The 14,200-nt window shown below is 52.3% G+C and overlaps 6 protein-coding genes across 6 annotated transcripts; 4 read left to right on the top strand and 2 right to left on the bottom strand.

Annotated features, from left to right (window-relative positions):
- Positions 1–1,020: 1,020 nt before the first annotated feature.
- Positions 1,021–2,511, top strand: CONPUDRAFT_144235 (uncharacterized protein; the record flags this gene model as incomplete). Its single annotated transcript, XM_007770621.1, has 2 exons — positions 1,021–1,064; positions 1,120–2,511. Exons 1-2 carry the CDS (start codon positions 1,062–1,064, stop codon positions 2,509–2,511), a joined length of 1,395 nt encoding a protein of 464 aa, XP_007768811.1. The 5' UTR covers positions 1,021–1,061.
- Positions 2,512–2,641: 130 nt separating this feature from the next.
- On the bottom strand, positions 2,642–4,335 carry CONPUDRAFT_165610 (uncharacterized protein). Its single transcript, XM_007770620.1, has 3 exons — positions 4,146–4,335; positions 2,732–4,090; positions 2,642–2,675 (listed from the first exon to the last, which is right to left on the bottom strand). The coding sequence occupies exons 1-2, from the start codon at positions 4,206–4,208 to the stop codon at positions 2,750–2,752; spliced, it is 1,404 nt and encodes a 467-aa protein (XP_007768810.1). The 5' UTR covers positions 4,209–4,335; the 3' UTR covers positions 2,642–2,675; positions 2,732–2,749.
- A 254-nt stretch (positions 4,336–4,589) lies between these two features.
- On the bottom strand, positions 4,590–6,030 carry CONPUDRAFT_124605 (uncharacterized protein; the record flags this gene model as incomplete). The annotated part of the gene is made up of 3 exons (XM_007770619.1): positions 5,929–6,030; positions 5,285–5,875; positions 4,590–5,236 (listed from the first exon to the last, which is right to left on the bottom strand). The coding sequence occupies exons 1-3, from the start codon at positions 6,002–6,004 to the stop codon at positions 4,590–4,592; spliced, it is 1,314 nt and encodes a 437-aa protein (XP_007768809.1). The 5' UTR covers positions 6,005–6,030.
- A 718-nt stretch (positions 6,031–6,748) lies between these two features.
- Positions 6,749–8,437, top strand: CONPUDRAFT_137401 (uncharacterized protein). The gene is made up of 5 exons (XM_007770618.1): positions 6,749–6,876; positions 6,946–7,664; positions 7,772–7,984; positions 8,041–8,127; positions 8,178–8,437. The coding sequence occupies exons 2-5, from the start codon at positions 7,586–7,588 to the stop codon at positions 8,243–8,245; spliced, it is 447 nt and encodes a 148-aa protein (XP_007768808.1). The 5' UTR covers positions 6,749–6,876; positions 6,946–7,585; the 3' UTR covers positions 8,246–8,437.
- Positions 8,438–9,293: 856 nt separating this feature from the next.
- On the top strand, positions 9,294–9,932 carry CONPUDRAFT_154020 (uncharacterized protein; the record flags this gene model as incomplete). Its single annotated transcript, XM_007770617.1, has 2 exons — positions 9,294–9,393; positions 9,445–9,932. The coding sequence occupies 2 exons, from the start codon at positions 9,294–9,296 to the stop codon at positions 9,930–9,932; spliced, it is 588 nt and encodes a 195-aa protein (XP_007768807.1).
- A 2,886-nt stretch (positions 9,933–12,818) lies between these two features.
- CONPUDRAFT_154019 (uncharacterized protein) lies at positions 12,819–13,180 on the top strand (the record flags this gene model as incomplete). Its single annotated transcript, XM_007770616.1, has 2 exons — positions 12,819–12,858; positions 12,912–13,180. The coding sequence occupies 2 exons, from the start codon at positions 12,819–12,821 to the stop codon at positions 13,178–13,180; spliced, it is 309 nt and encodes a 102-aa protein (XP_007768806.1).
- Between the last annotated feature and the right edge of the window lie 1,020 nt (positions 13,181–14,200).

Below are 14,200 nucleotides of genomic sequence, written 5' to 3'. Positions count from 1 at the left end.
AACGTCTCGACAAAAGTAGGTGTAGTTTCCCTGGTCGACTTGCAGAACAGCTTCGAAGATGTAGCCGTCATTTCTTTCCCCATAATAGAAAGTATATGTGGCATCGAATCATCCTCAAGCCTAGACTTCAGCTTTCTCTTCCAGAGGGGGATATCTCCGAGCATGTTCCAGAGAAATTCGGGTGCCCTGCCACCTAGAAATTGAGTACGATAAGGCACGAGATAGGCTGGCTGAGACTTCGCCTGTAGAATCATAATCAAGACATCTGTAGCTGACTTGCCTGCCTTCAAGAACAGCTCCAGCCCAGTTTTGATGTAGGACTCCTCCAGAGAGCAACTAGAGCTGCGCTGAGAGATATGGAGATCGAGCGCCGTCATTTCCGTGTCAACCAGAGCCGTCGAAAGCTCCCTTAGTCTGATATCCTCAGAGAGCCATGCAGGGGGTGTTGTCCATTGCAGCGGCCAAAATACGGGCGGTGGAGGTGGTGGAGGCGGCTGGTAGTAGTTAGGATGAGGCCAGGGTAGTATATCTTACGTTCACGCAGGAGGGAGAGGGTGCAAATCATTATATTTCATGGGCACGGCGCGTACAGAGCGCGACGCGACGCGAGACTACAAGTGCTCGATCGGCTGCGGTAATGCCGGCTTATCTAACCGATCTCCGACGCTTCTCGATGCTTCTTTACTGCCAATATTCAAACTCAGTTGGCTCCCTGCCAGGGAGTCGACGAAATCTCCCAGTCTCCCAGATGCGAAGGCCCCCATGGCCTGTTGCCTCTTTAGGCACGCGTCTCGGGAGACTGGTCACGAGTCTACATCTCTCACCAGTTAGCTCTCATCATGCATAACTGTCTCAAGGTAGCGGAACTGCAGAGCCACATTACGCTCTACATTGAGGACAAACCCTCTCTCGCTCATCTCGCGAGAGTCTGCCAGTCGTTCAAGGAACCCGCGCTCGATGCGCTGTATGCACACATCGACTGCTTTGTCACCTTCCTGAAGTGCTTACCCTCAGGCTTATGGAAAGTGCAGAAGTGTCCACACGAATACGTTCGGCGCGCAATGGTACGCACGCTTTCAATCTAGATCCTTGCTAAGTCTGACTCCGGCTGGTTGCTAGTTCTTCACCCGCCCGATGACGGCAAGAGACTGGGACCATCTGCAGTACTACGCGAAGCGAGTGCTGAGTATCAGCGGCATGTTCGAAGTCGAAAGTGCTTGGCGCAAGCCCCCCATGTTGCTGTCACGCGAAGTCTTGAGCGCGCTCAGCCGATGCCCTATCGCCATCCTGTTCCCCAAACTGCGCGCGCTTGACTTGTACATGACGGATGGAATGCATTGCAGGCTGATTGGCCCCGTCTTCTCTTCTCCTCGACTTCGCTCGCTGAAACTCTACGGCATGTACAAGGAAGTTGACTTCTTACTTCGTTATGCCCCCGATCTAGCGACGTCATCCCCGCTGCTTGAAGTTATCGACCTCGACCTTCGGTATTACAGCTACGATAGACGGCCCATACCCAACCCAGAGCCTGACGGCGAGATGTCTAAGGCAGTGCAGTCATGGCAGCATTTGCATTCCGTCAAAGTCGGCCCAGTGGATGAGGACATGCTCTTACATATCAGAAGACTACCTGCCTTGCAGTCATTGTTCCTACAGGTTGCTCGGACGTCTAAATGGCTGTCATCGAAACGCATCCCGTCCTTTGACGGCTTCAAAAAGCTCACCATTGCGAGCGACAGGGGCTCCACAGCTGTGCGAGCTCTTGAGCGTATCCTATCTGGACCTTCATCTGCCTCTTTACCCCCTCGACTCTCCAGTATCGTCAGAGTGGAGTGTCAGACACTCTATCAATACTCTTTGCTCCCATTCACTGCCGCACTTCAGCGTCTGTGCACTCATGATCTCGTCGACATCAACCTGACGTATAGAAATGGGAAGGATGACGAAGACTGGCCCCAGCTTCATCCAGGACATTTCGAAGCCCTCTACCCACTTACATCATTCCGAAACCTTGTTTCACTTCGGTTCTGGCTTTGTGAAGAATCTTGCGACTTATCTGCTACCCAATTGCTCGACCTTATTGGTCATTGGCCACGCTTAGAAGTGCTACGCATCGATCCATTTAGGGATCCTATAGACCTCCCCACACTCACTCAGCTCATGCAATCTCTCCCGTTGGGGAGAGATGTAGCCATTCCTACCATCATCGTTCCCGCAGACTTGGAGGAATTCGAGGATTCGCCAGATACATATCCAAGTTTTCCACGTGTTACGCATCTGCGTCTAACCTACGAGGAAGAAGGGCTTCCAGATTTCGACCCTGAGGGCGCCGTTGCCTCCTTGCTGTATCGCATTGTTCCATCCATTCAAGACATCCAGTGCGTTTTCGGCGAGGAAGAAGATTACTTGAAGGTTGTCATGAACACCATCAAAGCCTTGCGACAGGATGGAACACTACCTCAGGATATAGTCAGGTTGCCAAGGCAGGCACAGTACACTGGTCGACATTAGTGAGTTCAATTCGACTTGATTAACACTAGCTTGGGATCTAGGGTAGAATACAAGAGATTTGCAACAATTTGTATATGAGTAACAGATACGGAAATAACAACACATGGCGTTATTAAATCTTTACAGGGCGACGTAAAAGGATCGACTTGAGAGAAAACAAGTCTCTAAAATCGGTTCTTTCAGCAATGACCTTCCATTATAAGGAAAAATAGCTACTTACGTTTCAATGTTCCGTCTTTTACGTTGAGCTGGCCTGCACCTTGACCTTTTTCTTCAACCTCTTGCCGGCGATCGCTGTCACAACGTTGTCCCAGTATATGTCTTCTTCGTCCCCATAATTCACAGGATCTATCCTCGAGAGCCGGGGGGCGATGCGAGAAAGAAGAGTCACGACCAAGGGAATCGTACTCTGGTCCAATTCATCGTCTTCATCGGCATCGCCTTCTCTAGGCTCGTGTTCGTAGTCGAGACTAAGTCTCCGAATCTGCTTGAACTCTGGGATGTCCTTCGTTGACGCCTCCACGTCTGCAGTATCGGCGCGCGTGATCGACGTGGGGATGCAAACTTCGGTAGCGAGCGGCCAGACACGGATGAGTTTGATGAGGGCGGAAAGAGAAATGGGATTTTCAATGGTATTGATCTGGATGCTCCAGAGCTCCGGCCACGACGGCGCAAGTTCTAGGAGCTGGTCGCCGGTGATGCTGACAGGGATATCTTCGAAATCTACCCGGAGAGACGAGAGGTATCTGAATGGTGAGAGGGCACGGAAAGCGTTGAAGTGCTCAGAGAGACCTGGGTCTGCACGAGTGACACCGGCAAACTCGATCGACAACGAAAGACTTTCGAGATCGTCCGAGCATACGCGCGCTAGGGCTGTGGTAAACGCAAGGAAGGAAGATGGCGTGATCGATTCGCATTCGATGTTCGCTACATTGGCGCGTACGCCGGGAGAAGAGGGGTTGGACAGAAGGCGCGATACCGCTCGTACGGCAGTGGTCCCTGAGTCTGTTGCGAGAGTCAACCTTTCCAAATCTTTGAATGCTCCGAACTGGCGAGACGTCAACCATGGCGCCTCCTCGGTGACGTGAATGGAGAGTGACTCTAGGCAGGTGAGCGTGGTGAGATGAGAGATCATGGGCTCGTCCACGTCCCCGCAGCTAACTGATTGAAGGTGATTCCAGGAGCATACCGCCTCTGACAGATCGAGTAAAATCTCAGACTTGCTGGCGAATCGCGGCGCTTCGAACACCTTAACCAAAGGGCAAATCTTGCCCAGTTTCGGCGCGTAACGCAGAAGGTACTTTTGATCGTCGAGCCTCACGTACCGGAGCTGGGGACCAAGTAAGGTGAAGGCTATCATCCTGGAATGCCGTTCGTCAGGATGAAAGAAGTCGACTTTTCGCAGTTTAGGGAACAGGTCGGGGAACGGGCAGTGACAGAGAGCATCGCAGACGAGAGGCGAGAGTTTTGTTCTATGTTCGGCATGGATGAACGCAATTGTCTCCCGGATGGTGACGACGCGGGCAGCGTAGGGGCGCAAAATTTCCCAATCCTTCAAGGTCATTCGACGTCGGAACACCTAGCACGCATAAGGTTGAGTAACATCCTTATAAAACGGGAGTGCGGAAGTTTACAAGTGTTTGATGCTCGAAAGCGCCTGCAGGCGCGTCCTCGAGCGCCCACAGATCGGATGGCATGCATCTAAGAAAGTCTGCGAAGACATTTATGTCCGCATATAGCGCATCAAGTGCTGGTTCCTTGAACGATTGGTTGGTTTGGGCAAGGTGGCATAGTGTGGGTTTTCCTTGCACGAAGGAGATAATGAGATGCTGGAGCTCTGAGACGTTCAAGCATGGATGCATGGCAAGGGGGGAGAAGAAATACTGGGCCACGTGGAGGAAAGGAAGGACACAGCTCCGGCACACGCCGACGCGTCTGGGTGTGAAATTGCACTGCATGACATCATCGCCATAGCCACATACCATGGACATCTTGCGCACATTTGCCGTCACGGTGCTGAGAGAAAAGATACATCCCATTGTTAGTGTAACGCTACTACCCACACGACATTAAGTCTTTTAACTTGTAGCCTCGCTGACCTTCTCTTTGGCATCACTCGCTTCGTCCGGATGTAGAACACCCGACTTCATAATCCTCTGAGCCTCCTCTCTGACATCTTCCACGCGCAGCCAATACTGCCGAGGCAAAATCCCCTTGCCAAACCTCTGCGTTACGTGGTTGGAGCAAAGGAGCGCTATGACGATAGCAATCACAACGAACGGCACAAGCGAGAACGCGCTGATGTACTGCGTCATCAGCCAGCCCCGGTCGAAGCGGAGAAGGTGGCCCTTGCAGCCGGGGAGCGGCGACCGCGCATAGCATATCTTGCTGCCTTCTGCCTCGTGCAGCGGGCTGAACCAGCCGCAGCAGTGAAGGGCGTTTTGGATGGCCATGCGGCCCGCGGGGGTGTACTCCGCGCTCCAGGCAGCGTTGAGCTTCAAAGAGAGTGAATATACGGTGCGTTTGTAGGAGGCGTAGCCGACGGAGCACACCGAGACGAAGGTGGGCCAGAGAAGAACGGTGTAGACGGCGAGGAAGGGGCGGGAGTTGAGGAGGACACCGGTGCCGCCGATGATTGCGTTGAACAGTAGAAGGGTTCCGGCGACGGTGCTTAGGGAGAGGATGTCACGATTGGCCACGAGGACGACGTCCGCGTTTTGCCAAGCTGTAACACAATCAGTATGGAGCCAAAACATTGCACTCAACAACTCACTCCGGAACCAGGTGAGCATCGAGTCCACGAAGAGCCACACGCCAAAGCCAAAGACCATGATGACGGAGAAGAACAGCGCCCACTTGTGTATCGTCCATCTGGCCTTTTTCTTCTGCTCTTTTAGCTCCGTGCCCTCGACGACGTAGTCCTCGTCCTCGAGGACCAGCGCTGGAATCCTGAGCTTACCGACGCGACCGCTTTCGCCTAGCGCCGGAGCGTTGGGAACAGGGACACTCAGCGGTCGCGGCCACTTGTGCGTGAACTTGCGCCCAATGCCCACAGTGGATATGAGCGACTGCTTTCCGGAGTCGACGGAGCGTCCGCTCCGGATAGAGGCCGCTGAGACGGAATGGCGAACTGAGACGCGCGCATCACGAGCGGGCGGACCAGAGCTGCCGGTGCTTCGCACCGAGGCTTTTGAAGCGGAATGGGGAGTAGTAGCTCCTGAGCGAGGGAATCCTGGTGTAGGTAGGCGGGGGACGTGTACGTCCTCCTCGGGCATTGGGGAAAGGTTGGGCATATGCGGAGGAATATACATGTCTTGTCGAACTCCTGTCCTAGACCTCGCGGATACGGAGCGATGAATGTTGGCTGAGGTATTGTGAGGTAAGAAGGGTGAGACATAATGCACCGACACCACATACCTCTGGCTGCGTCCACTCGCTCGATCATCTCTCCGTCGCCTTCCTTGGAGTTTGCTAGTTCTGCGTTGCTATGCATGGCTCGGAAAAGAAGGGCGGCAACGGTATAAGTGCTTGTGTAGAAAGAAAGAATGGAAATGGGGAACCCGATGAGCGAGGTTTAACGATTCGTTTGTGTTCAGTCTGGGGCGGCCACCTTTGCAACGTTAGGTCAGTCGCTCCTCACCGGTCACCATCCACACCACTCACCATGGCATTCCGTCTCATTAAGGTAGCTTGATATGCGGGACAGACGTCGAAAGTGCTTGATTGCAAGACACCATCTACGCTCAGTCGTTCGAGCACAGGATGGCACGAGGTGACGGCCGTGGATGGACATCGACGAAAGAAGAGGTATCGAGAATGCGAGACGTTCACGGTCCGTATCGTAATGCACAAGCCACGTTTCAAGCGTCAAGAATTCAGCTCTTGATCCCTATCCCGTTTGTAGCCAGTTAACACCCCCAAGGACGAGGGCGTATCCTCTCCGTAGAGTGGCTGGTCGTGTTCTTCACATTCACGTTCTCTGTAGAAGATTGGACCCTGTCGATTGCATTTTGGGAAGATCAAGTAGGTATAGAAATGGCCATAATGGACGGTCCGCTCTGTGAGCTTGTAAGAACTTGGTCATGAATGGACCTCGCGGAAGCTGAAGACGGCAGTGAACGCGCTTGGGCGCGTAGGAAACATATGAGTGGCTGTGTGTTAGACCGGCCCTAAAGAGATGTATGCTTTTCCTGCGCTGCATGGTCTATCACCTACACTCAGTGCCGTCGTGCAAGATGAAAGAGATGCACCTTGGCTTCAGCATACAGCATGAGCGAGAATTCCATCCCGAGAGAGCATTTTAACGAAATGATTCAGGGTAGACCACCGACATGCTATGGAACTTGAAGGACTTCAAAGCACCCTGTGAGTTGTGATCTCGTGCCCATTTGCCTGCAGCTAGCTCCAAGTCCAAAGGGATTGTTGACATTTCAGATCCTATAGTCTCCATTATACATGCCAAAACAGCGACATGACATAACTCCGCTTTGAACGCCATGACCAGTTCAGCTTGGTTGAGCAATGTCCAAAAGTAGGTTTGAAGCCCCTAAAGCTATGTCCAGCTATGATACATGTGGACGTTGATTTACACGCCTCGGTCGTGGGGCATCTCTGCGTCGTTCTTTCTTCCCTTGTCTTTGATTTGATTGCCTCGCATCTAGAGCGCTTTAACTCCCGCCATCGGCCCGTCCGGATAGCGTCGTGTAGCAAGGTGGCGTCCCAGGGCAACATTGCTTCCATTGGTCTTTCGCTCGACGCCTCCCGAGACCACGCACAGCCCATCTTGACGCTCTAAACACTCCTTTTCGAAGGGTTTCAACAGCAGTTGCACTGCAACCATTCAACCCCTACAGGATCAGTGTTGCAAGTGGGCCGCGAGACGTGTTGTAGTTGATAGAAGGTATCGTTCATCTCATTGCCTTGTATTCCTCTTCTGTCGGCCCATCTCGGCTAGTTAGACGCTGGGAGTGTTATATCTATAGACCACTAGCGTCAGCGCTCGACATCTTCCCTCGACTTCCCGTGTTTTTCGCCCACCTCCCTTGACGGCCGTCTGGACACCTCACCCTCCAAAATGCCTATCTTACTCGTCCGCAGCAAAAACCCGGAGGTGTCGACCGTTGTTCAGGTCTTCGTAATCGTTGGCGTCCTCGGTAAGCTTATTAGGTTCTATCGATATTGATGCAGGGTCCTGCTCTGTTCAGGAAGCCGCATGCCCGAAGAGCTGATCGACCGTACTGACCGAGCCCTTTGCTTCCAGTTGGCGTCTTCGCATTTGCATCGCTTCTCATATTCACCGTTCATCGCTTGCGGCACTGGCTATTGAGGAGGACGGAGAGCTTAGGTGTATTTCCGTCAACGACGACGCTTGAGGAGGGTCGGGCGCGCAACTCAGACAGCGTTGCTACACTTCCCCTATACTCAAAGGCTGCGTTGGATGAGAAGGTGGACGTACCGTCAGGTCCGGCTCCATGTACGTGATCGAGCTCGCCCTTCCGGACTGCACATCGACTAATTAACCCTCGATAGCTTATGAGGAGCAGGACTCACCCAACACTAGCGAGGATGGAGAGTGTGTGAGCATAGAGATGCCCACGATACCTTCCCCGGCTCGAAGTAAGCAACCTCATTAGCCATCTTGAATATGACATTCAACTTCCACGCAGCCATGGACCACTTCTCTGGATCTGGTATAACCTCGCATCCCCACCCGTTCACTCTCCATGCCTCATAACCCACATTTTCGTTTTATCCCGCTTACCCCATGGACTCGCTCTCATCTCGGATTAACATTTGCTCTCTTGCCTCATAATTTGCATTACGGAATCGCATCATCCACTATCCCGTTATCATTGGCATTGTTCCCTCATAGCCTGCATTATCATCCTATTCATCCATCATAATACTACATTTTTTTTCATGCCCCAATCCCAGTGAGATCGAGTCGACGTCCCACCCGAACAGGGCGGGACGCCGCATGGTGCGTATGCAGTGGCAGTGGCTGCCGTTGATGCTGCTGGAATTATGCGCTGTGTCTTTCATCTTTCCATTAGTCCTTTCCAGCCAAGCTCATGCGACATTGGCAGTGCCTGGGTCATTTCCACTTTCGAAACGGGTGGCAAACAGTGGTGCTTATATGTCGCAAGAGCATTGTGGGCGAGGCGAGCCTTGAGGTAAGCATCAATGACAGATGGCGCTTATCGTGCAGGTGGGCGCTTGTTATATATTGAAATCACGTCCCATGGCTCTCGCGCTTCCACTTATGGAGGCTTCGATGCGCTAGCATCCAGGGTCCGTTCTAAACATATGCTCGCTCGTCGGTGAACACCGACGCCCTCGTTTCTGCAATCACAGCTTATCACACGGGGCCCGACATTGTACCGTGGCCCCTGCAAATGCCAGACACGGAGCTACGATTATGACGAGATTAGGTGACGACATGTTTAGTGTTACACTAGTCCCAGACGTCTCAGTAGGCGCCGCCGAGTTTTAGCGCTGAAACACTGATACTTTGTGAGCCCATTTACAGCCTCCTAGCCGTCGACTCCCCTTGAGTTCTCATCTACCTTTGTGTTTTAGTTGAAGTGACGCAACTCTAGTCATCACTTGTTCCCCTATGACGCGACTCTCCTCACATCCCTAAAGGCCCCTGAATACACTTCGAGTGAGTATATCTAAGACGCTGGACTTTGCCAAATGTTTTATCACAACACAACATCTTCAACGCTATTACACCCCTTTACACAATACCCCCCTCGATACCTCATACTTTATCTCCAACAATGGCACCTACGCAGGCTTTCGAGCTTAGCGGTGAAAGCACCAGCACCGCATCAAGCATTCAAGGTATCCTTCTCATCGTTGTCTCCGTAGTTTCTCTTGGTAAGAGATTCATTTTCATTCTATATGTACTTAGTGCTGACCATATCGCAGGCTTCGTATGCATGCTCATCACCTACTTAATCACTGTTGGCAAGCGTTGGCGCAAACAGAAGCGCGAGCGCGAGCGCATCGCAATCATTACGAACAACAAACGAATCCAACCGCTGCCGTCGCCCCCGACCTCCCGTTCCTCGAGCAGCAGTGGCTTCGTGACTGCACCCGGAACATTGTCCCCTTCCGGCAGCCCCCCTCTCTTGCCCCCTAAGGCACCTGCGATGGCGAGCATCAAACTACCGTCGCCGAGGCCGGTGTGCAACCCGTGTCACCTGGGCACGTTTGAGCCCGCAAAGTCGTCAGTGCACGGCGGAGTCATGATCATGCGCGACGGGAGCTGCGGGTGTGGATGTGGGGAGATGATGGACAAAGGCGTGGGCGTTGCCACGCCCAGGAGGAAGACGGATGCACCTTTCGAGAATGTACCCCTAGACGGTCCGCCCTCCTATCGTTGTGAGTATCTCTCGACTAATGGTGGTTTTTGATTTTTGACATTCTGTATTTAGTTGCTTGAACAGGCGTTAATCAGGACAGTTGTTGAACATTTCTGTATATCACTTATCTATTCACTAGTAGCTATAGCCGGGTGCCATAGCCGAACCCTCGCTCGGTACCATAGTTAATGTACCTATTGCGAGCGAAATGAAACCGTTAATGCCGATATGACAGACTGAGCGCTCGTACAACCTAGTGCAGATCTGGCAATTCTGAATGTGGGGAGGAAGCTCAACAAATGCACAGATTCTTTACGTGCTTAAAATCTACCCGCGACACTTTAGAGAAACAGCAAGCGGCGTGTCGGATACTCGAAAGACAGCCATGATCCACTTCATCGGGCGTTAGACTGACTTTTGTCGGCGACGGATGGTAACGTTGAGACGGAGCGGACAAAGGCCCGAGAAGAAGAAGCGGAGCTACCGTGAGAGAAGTAATTTAAGCGCCGAGAACAGTGCATCGTCGCATCGCAACAGGGCAAACTTGGACTTCACCTCAAACCTTGACGTCGCTCGCGGACGGTTACCGTCCTTCCTGCCCATCCATTTCCTGTGCTACATGCGATAACTTATGAATGGATCGCCTCGTGGCTGACATTTGCTGCTAGCTGATGCTGTACCAATGGTCTCGGATTGTTCCGTCCTTCCTTTAGAGGTGCGCCCTTAATGAAAAAACACGTTGCAGTCCAAAGTTTGGCTCACTCACATCAGACGCCAGTGATTTCCACGCTTTGACGTCCAATAACATGGAGAACGAGATGATCCTCCGGTCATATAGGATGCTTCTCTTTCCCCGGGGAAAGTTCTATGAACCCCGGTGGATGGGCTAACCGAAGCGGAGTAGACCTGGAGGAGGGAGGGTCCGACGACCCCCATGGCTTGCATGCATCGCCTACGACGGAGGGAAGCTTGAGGTCTGTCGCATATATAGCTTGGCTTCTTCTTGTCGATTCCTCGAACACAAGCTGCGTCAGGCAACACATAAGGCCTCTGTGGCCCGGTCACTCCCTACCATCAAGTGACCCTATACCCTCGCGTCGGCTTTCGAACACCATCTACGAGCTCATGACCTTTATCATGGCCTTTGAAACTGGTGATGAGCCCGCTGGTGTACTCGGTGCGTCTCCATAGTTTTGACTTCGTCCAGATGCTGATTCTCGTTTCTTAGTAGCCATTTTCCTCGTGCTTACCGCCATCGTGTACACTGTACAGCACGTAAGGCTGCCTTGCTGTACTGGTCAAGTTGAGGAGCAATGCAACGCCGAATGCGCCTGTTTTCAAGGACTGCCATACGTTCAATACGACGACCCCCCGCCTCCCTACGATCTCGCTTGCGCTCAACCCGTTTATCCGCATGTGCCTTTTAGTGACACCGCACCCCCGACTTACGCTCAAGCGACGATAGATCCAGAGAGCCCCTGTAACGACTATAGGTGCGTAAAGATGTATCATTCATGAACATGTATTGGGAGTGGCACGCTGTACACATGCGAAACGCGTATGTTAGGCTCAGCATCGCCGTGAGCCTCACTTGCGTGTCCGCCAACTCTTCCTTCTGACATATCCTCATATCAATATCAATATCTAACCATCTTTTCATCAGTATTGTTCCCTGGGTCAAGCGTATCTTTACCGATGCTGCAAACATTGAGAGCGACTTACATTGTTCACTTCTCCTATCGTATTAAACATTTCACTTGTTGGTTTGAGTCAACAAAATGGGCCCACTAGGCGCTCAAAAGATCACTCATTTTCCCTTTCATTTCTGACATCCCCATGTTGTGTATACCTTAGGTTCCTTCCGTATGCGTATATGTTTGTATCTTTACTCCACAGCCCTATCCGTCTTTTGTTGTACATATGTATGGGTTTAAGGACGCTACCCTAGATAGTTGTATGCTACTTGCTTGTTTTGGCGCTCAATCGTGTCCATCATGTCCGCGCGTCAACTTATAAACTAAATTTATCTTTAAGATCTAGGGACCACGGAGGTATCGCATGCCCTACGTTCCCGCGAGACTTCACGAAAGAACTCAGCGTCAGTACTGAGCCACCTCACCGGTATCATGAGGTCTCGACCTCTCGAGGCGGAGTTGATATGCCTCCGAGACAATTGACGGCGGGAAGGTTCCGCTTTACTTCCGCGGAAGCAAAGTGGGCGAGATGGTGACACAGAGCTATCGTGACGTCAGCGTGCTGGGAGCATTACTATATTTGGAAATGCTTTCCGGAATGCCCGCAATGCGGCCCACAACACGCACTGCATCCGCCCTACTCCTCCTGCGCGATCGCCTAGATCTTGCGGATTCCGCGTTATCCTCCACAGAGCGGCCCCGCGCAGCTGCTGTGTAGCTGCCACAAATCCGTCGTTTTTCTTCTCTTTTCACGATGGCTGCGGATTGACTGCGCCAGAACGAGAAGAAGCTGCGGCTTTCCCGGCCGTGGACTGCCACCACAGGAAGTACGACCTCGGTTTGAGATCAAGCGAAAGCCTTTGGGTGATCCGACTAGTTGGAAGACCTTCTTGACCCGGGCCGGTTTGTCAATGACCTTCGGGGATGGTCATCACAGCACGAAGCCGGAAGGCCAGATCTTCGGGCACGCAGTGCCAAGAGAGGTACCATTGGTGAGCTTTTTGGCTTAAGTAACTGCGCCGAGGCAGTGTGCGTTTGCTGAAGCCGCATCATATAAAAACTCCTTGTCCCATTGTCTCTCCCTTTCATTCATCATCGCTATCCAACTACTCTCTTTCGACCAACTCTGCTACGACTCTTCACGTTCACGTTCGCTGTTATCAACAACCTCCTGCCCTCTTCTTCACCTATCGCCATCATAACGCTTGCAATCGCCACTGTATCCAAACACCCTCTTCAGGATATGCCAATCGACACCGTTCCAGAGTTCTTTGGGGTGATCGGTGGGTCAATTGTTTACTTTGCCTCTCTTCATACCACTAACGCTCGATTCCAGTCACTGCTGTCCTGTTCATTACCGGTCCCTCGTATGCCCTCCGACTTACCTCCCGCATCTTTGTCCCCTACCCCCTCGACGATATCGCCGCCATCACCTACCCCATTAGCCCCATTTCCAATGAGGTCCTTGATGATACTCCAATAATTGTAGACCTCGAAGAGCCCGCACCACCACCACCACCACCACCATACGAGGCCTACGTTCTGCCTTCATACCCCCTGATGCCACCCGCATACACCGTCGAGTCCATTCCCGCCGCTGCCTGATCCGGCCCGGTAATTGCGCCCGGGCGGACCGGTGCTCCATCGTCGAGACCGTTTCCTTTGTCGCCTCCGTCTTCTTTCCCATCATTCCTGACTATAATGACTCTGCGCCCCGTTTTTGAGCGCGACGGCAGGCCTACTCGATGCTCACATGCCAGAGGCGTTATTCCTCGCGCTATCTAGCCGCGTACCCTACTTCACGCTGTATCATATCCTCGTGTGTTCGTCTCATTTCATCCACATTGCATGTCACTATTTACTATAGCTTCATTTATAACGCATAGTATCTTTATACCTTATTCTTCTTCAGAATCTATTCCATCTCTACCTTACCTAACCCGTACTCCAGCTATCTAATTACTTATTAGCATACAAGTTTGCCTCTCCACGCTATCGCACATCCTAGTTACCTCTCTCATAGTGTATACGCTGACCTAGCTACAGTTCGAATTAATCAAGCAAAGCAAAATCATACACCTCCGTGAGCCCACAGGCGCTCGCTATCATCCACAGAGATCTAAGACATTTAGACGCGCTCCAGATCGGGCCGAATATGTCAGAGCCACGTGGCCTTGCGTGGAAAATTGCGTGGGAACCACACTCGGCCATCCCATCTCGCTCGTACCAACTCCAGTTGATCGCTTTCCGCGCTCTCCACACGTGCTTCGGGGTCCTTGTTGTTCTGTGCAGAAGCTGTTGCATGGACTTGTTGGCTCGTGTCGGAGTGCGTCAGCTCCCTTGTAGGGAGCCGCGGCCACCTCAAGCAGACTAGCGCAAAATTTGCTTGACAAGTCACATGTGCGTGTGTGATGAGTGTGGAGGACGGTTGTGCTAAATTACTGATTTTGTGCTTTTGGATAATTAGGTCAGCGTTCTATGGAACATTTTCCGCTTCCTAGCACAGGTTTTGCGGTCCCATTGATCCTTTGCCGTTCGGGAAGGCTGTCCTGCGTGGTCACTTCTGGTAAGGGCCGATGTGAGGTCGCCCGCCCCTGTGCGGTGTGCGGTTGTTGTCATGTCACA

Source organism: Coniophora puteana, assembly GCF_000271625.1.
Source record: "Coniophora puteana RWD-64-598 SS2 unplaced genomic scaffold CONPUscaffold_6, whole genome shotgun sequence".
Taxonomy (NCBI): domain Eukaryota; kingdom Fungi; phylum Basidiomycota; class Agaricomycetes; order Boletales; family Coniophoraceae; genus Coniophora; species Coniophora puteana.
Note: the sequence above shows the minus strand (reverse complement) of the source record. Positions and strands in the feature narration are given on the sequence as shown.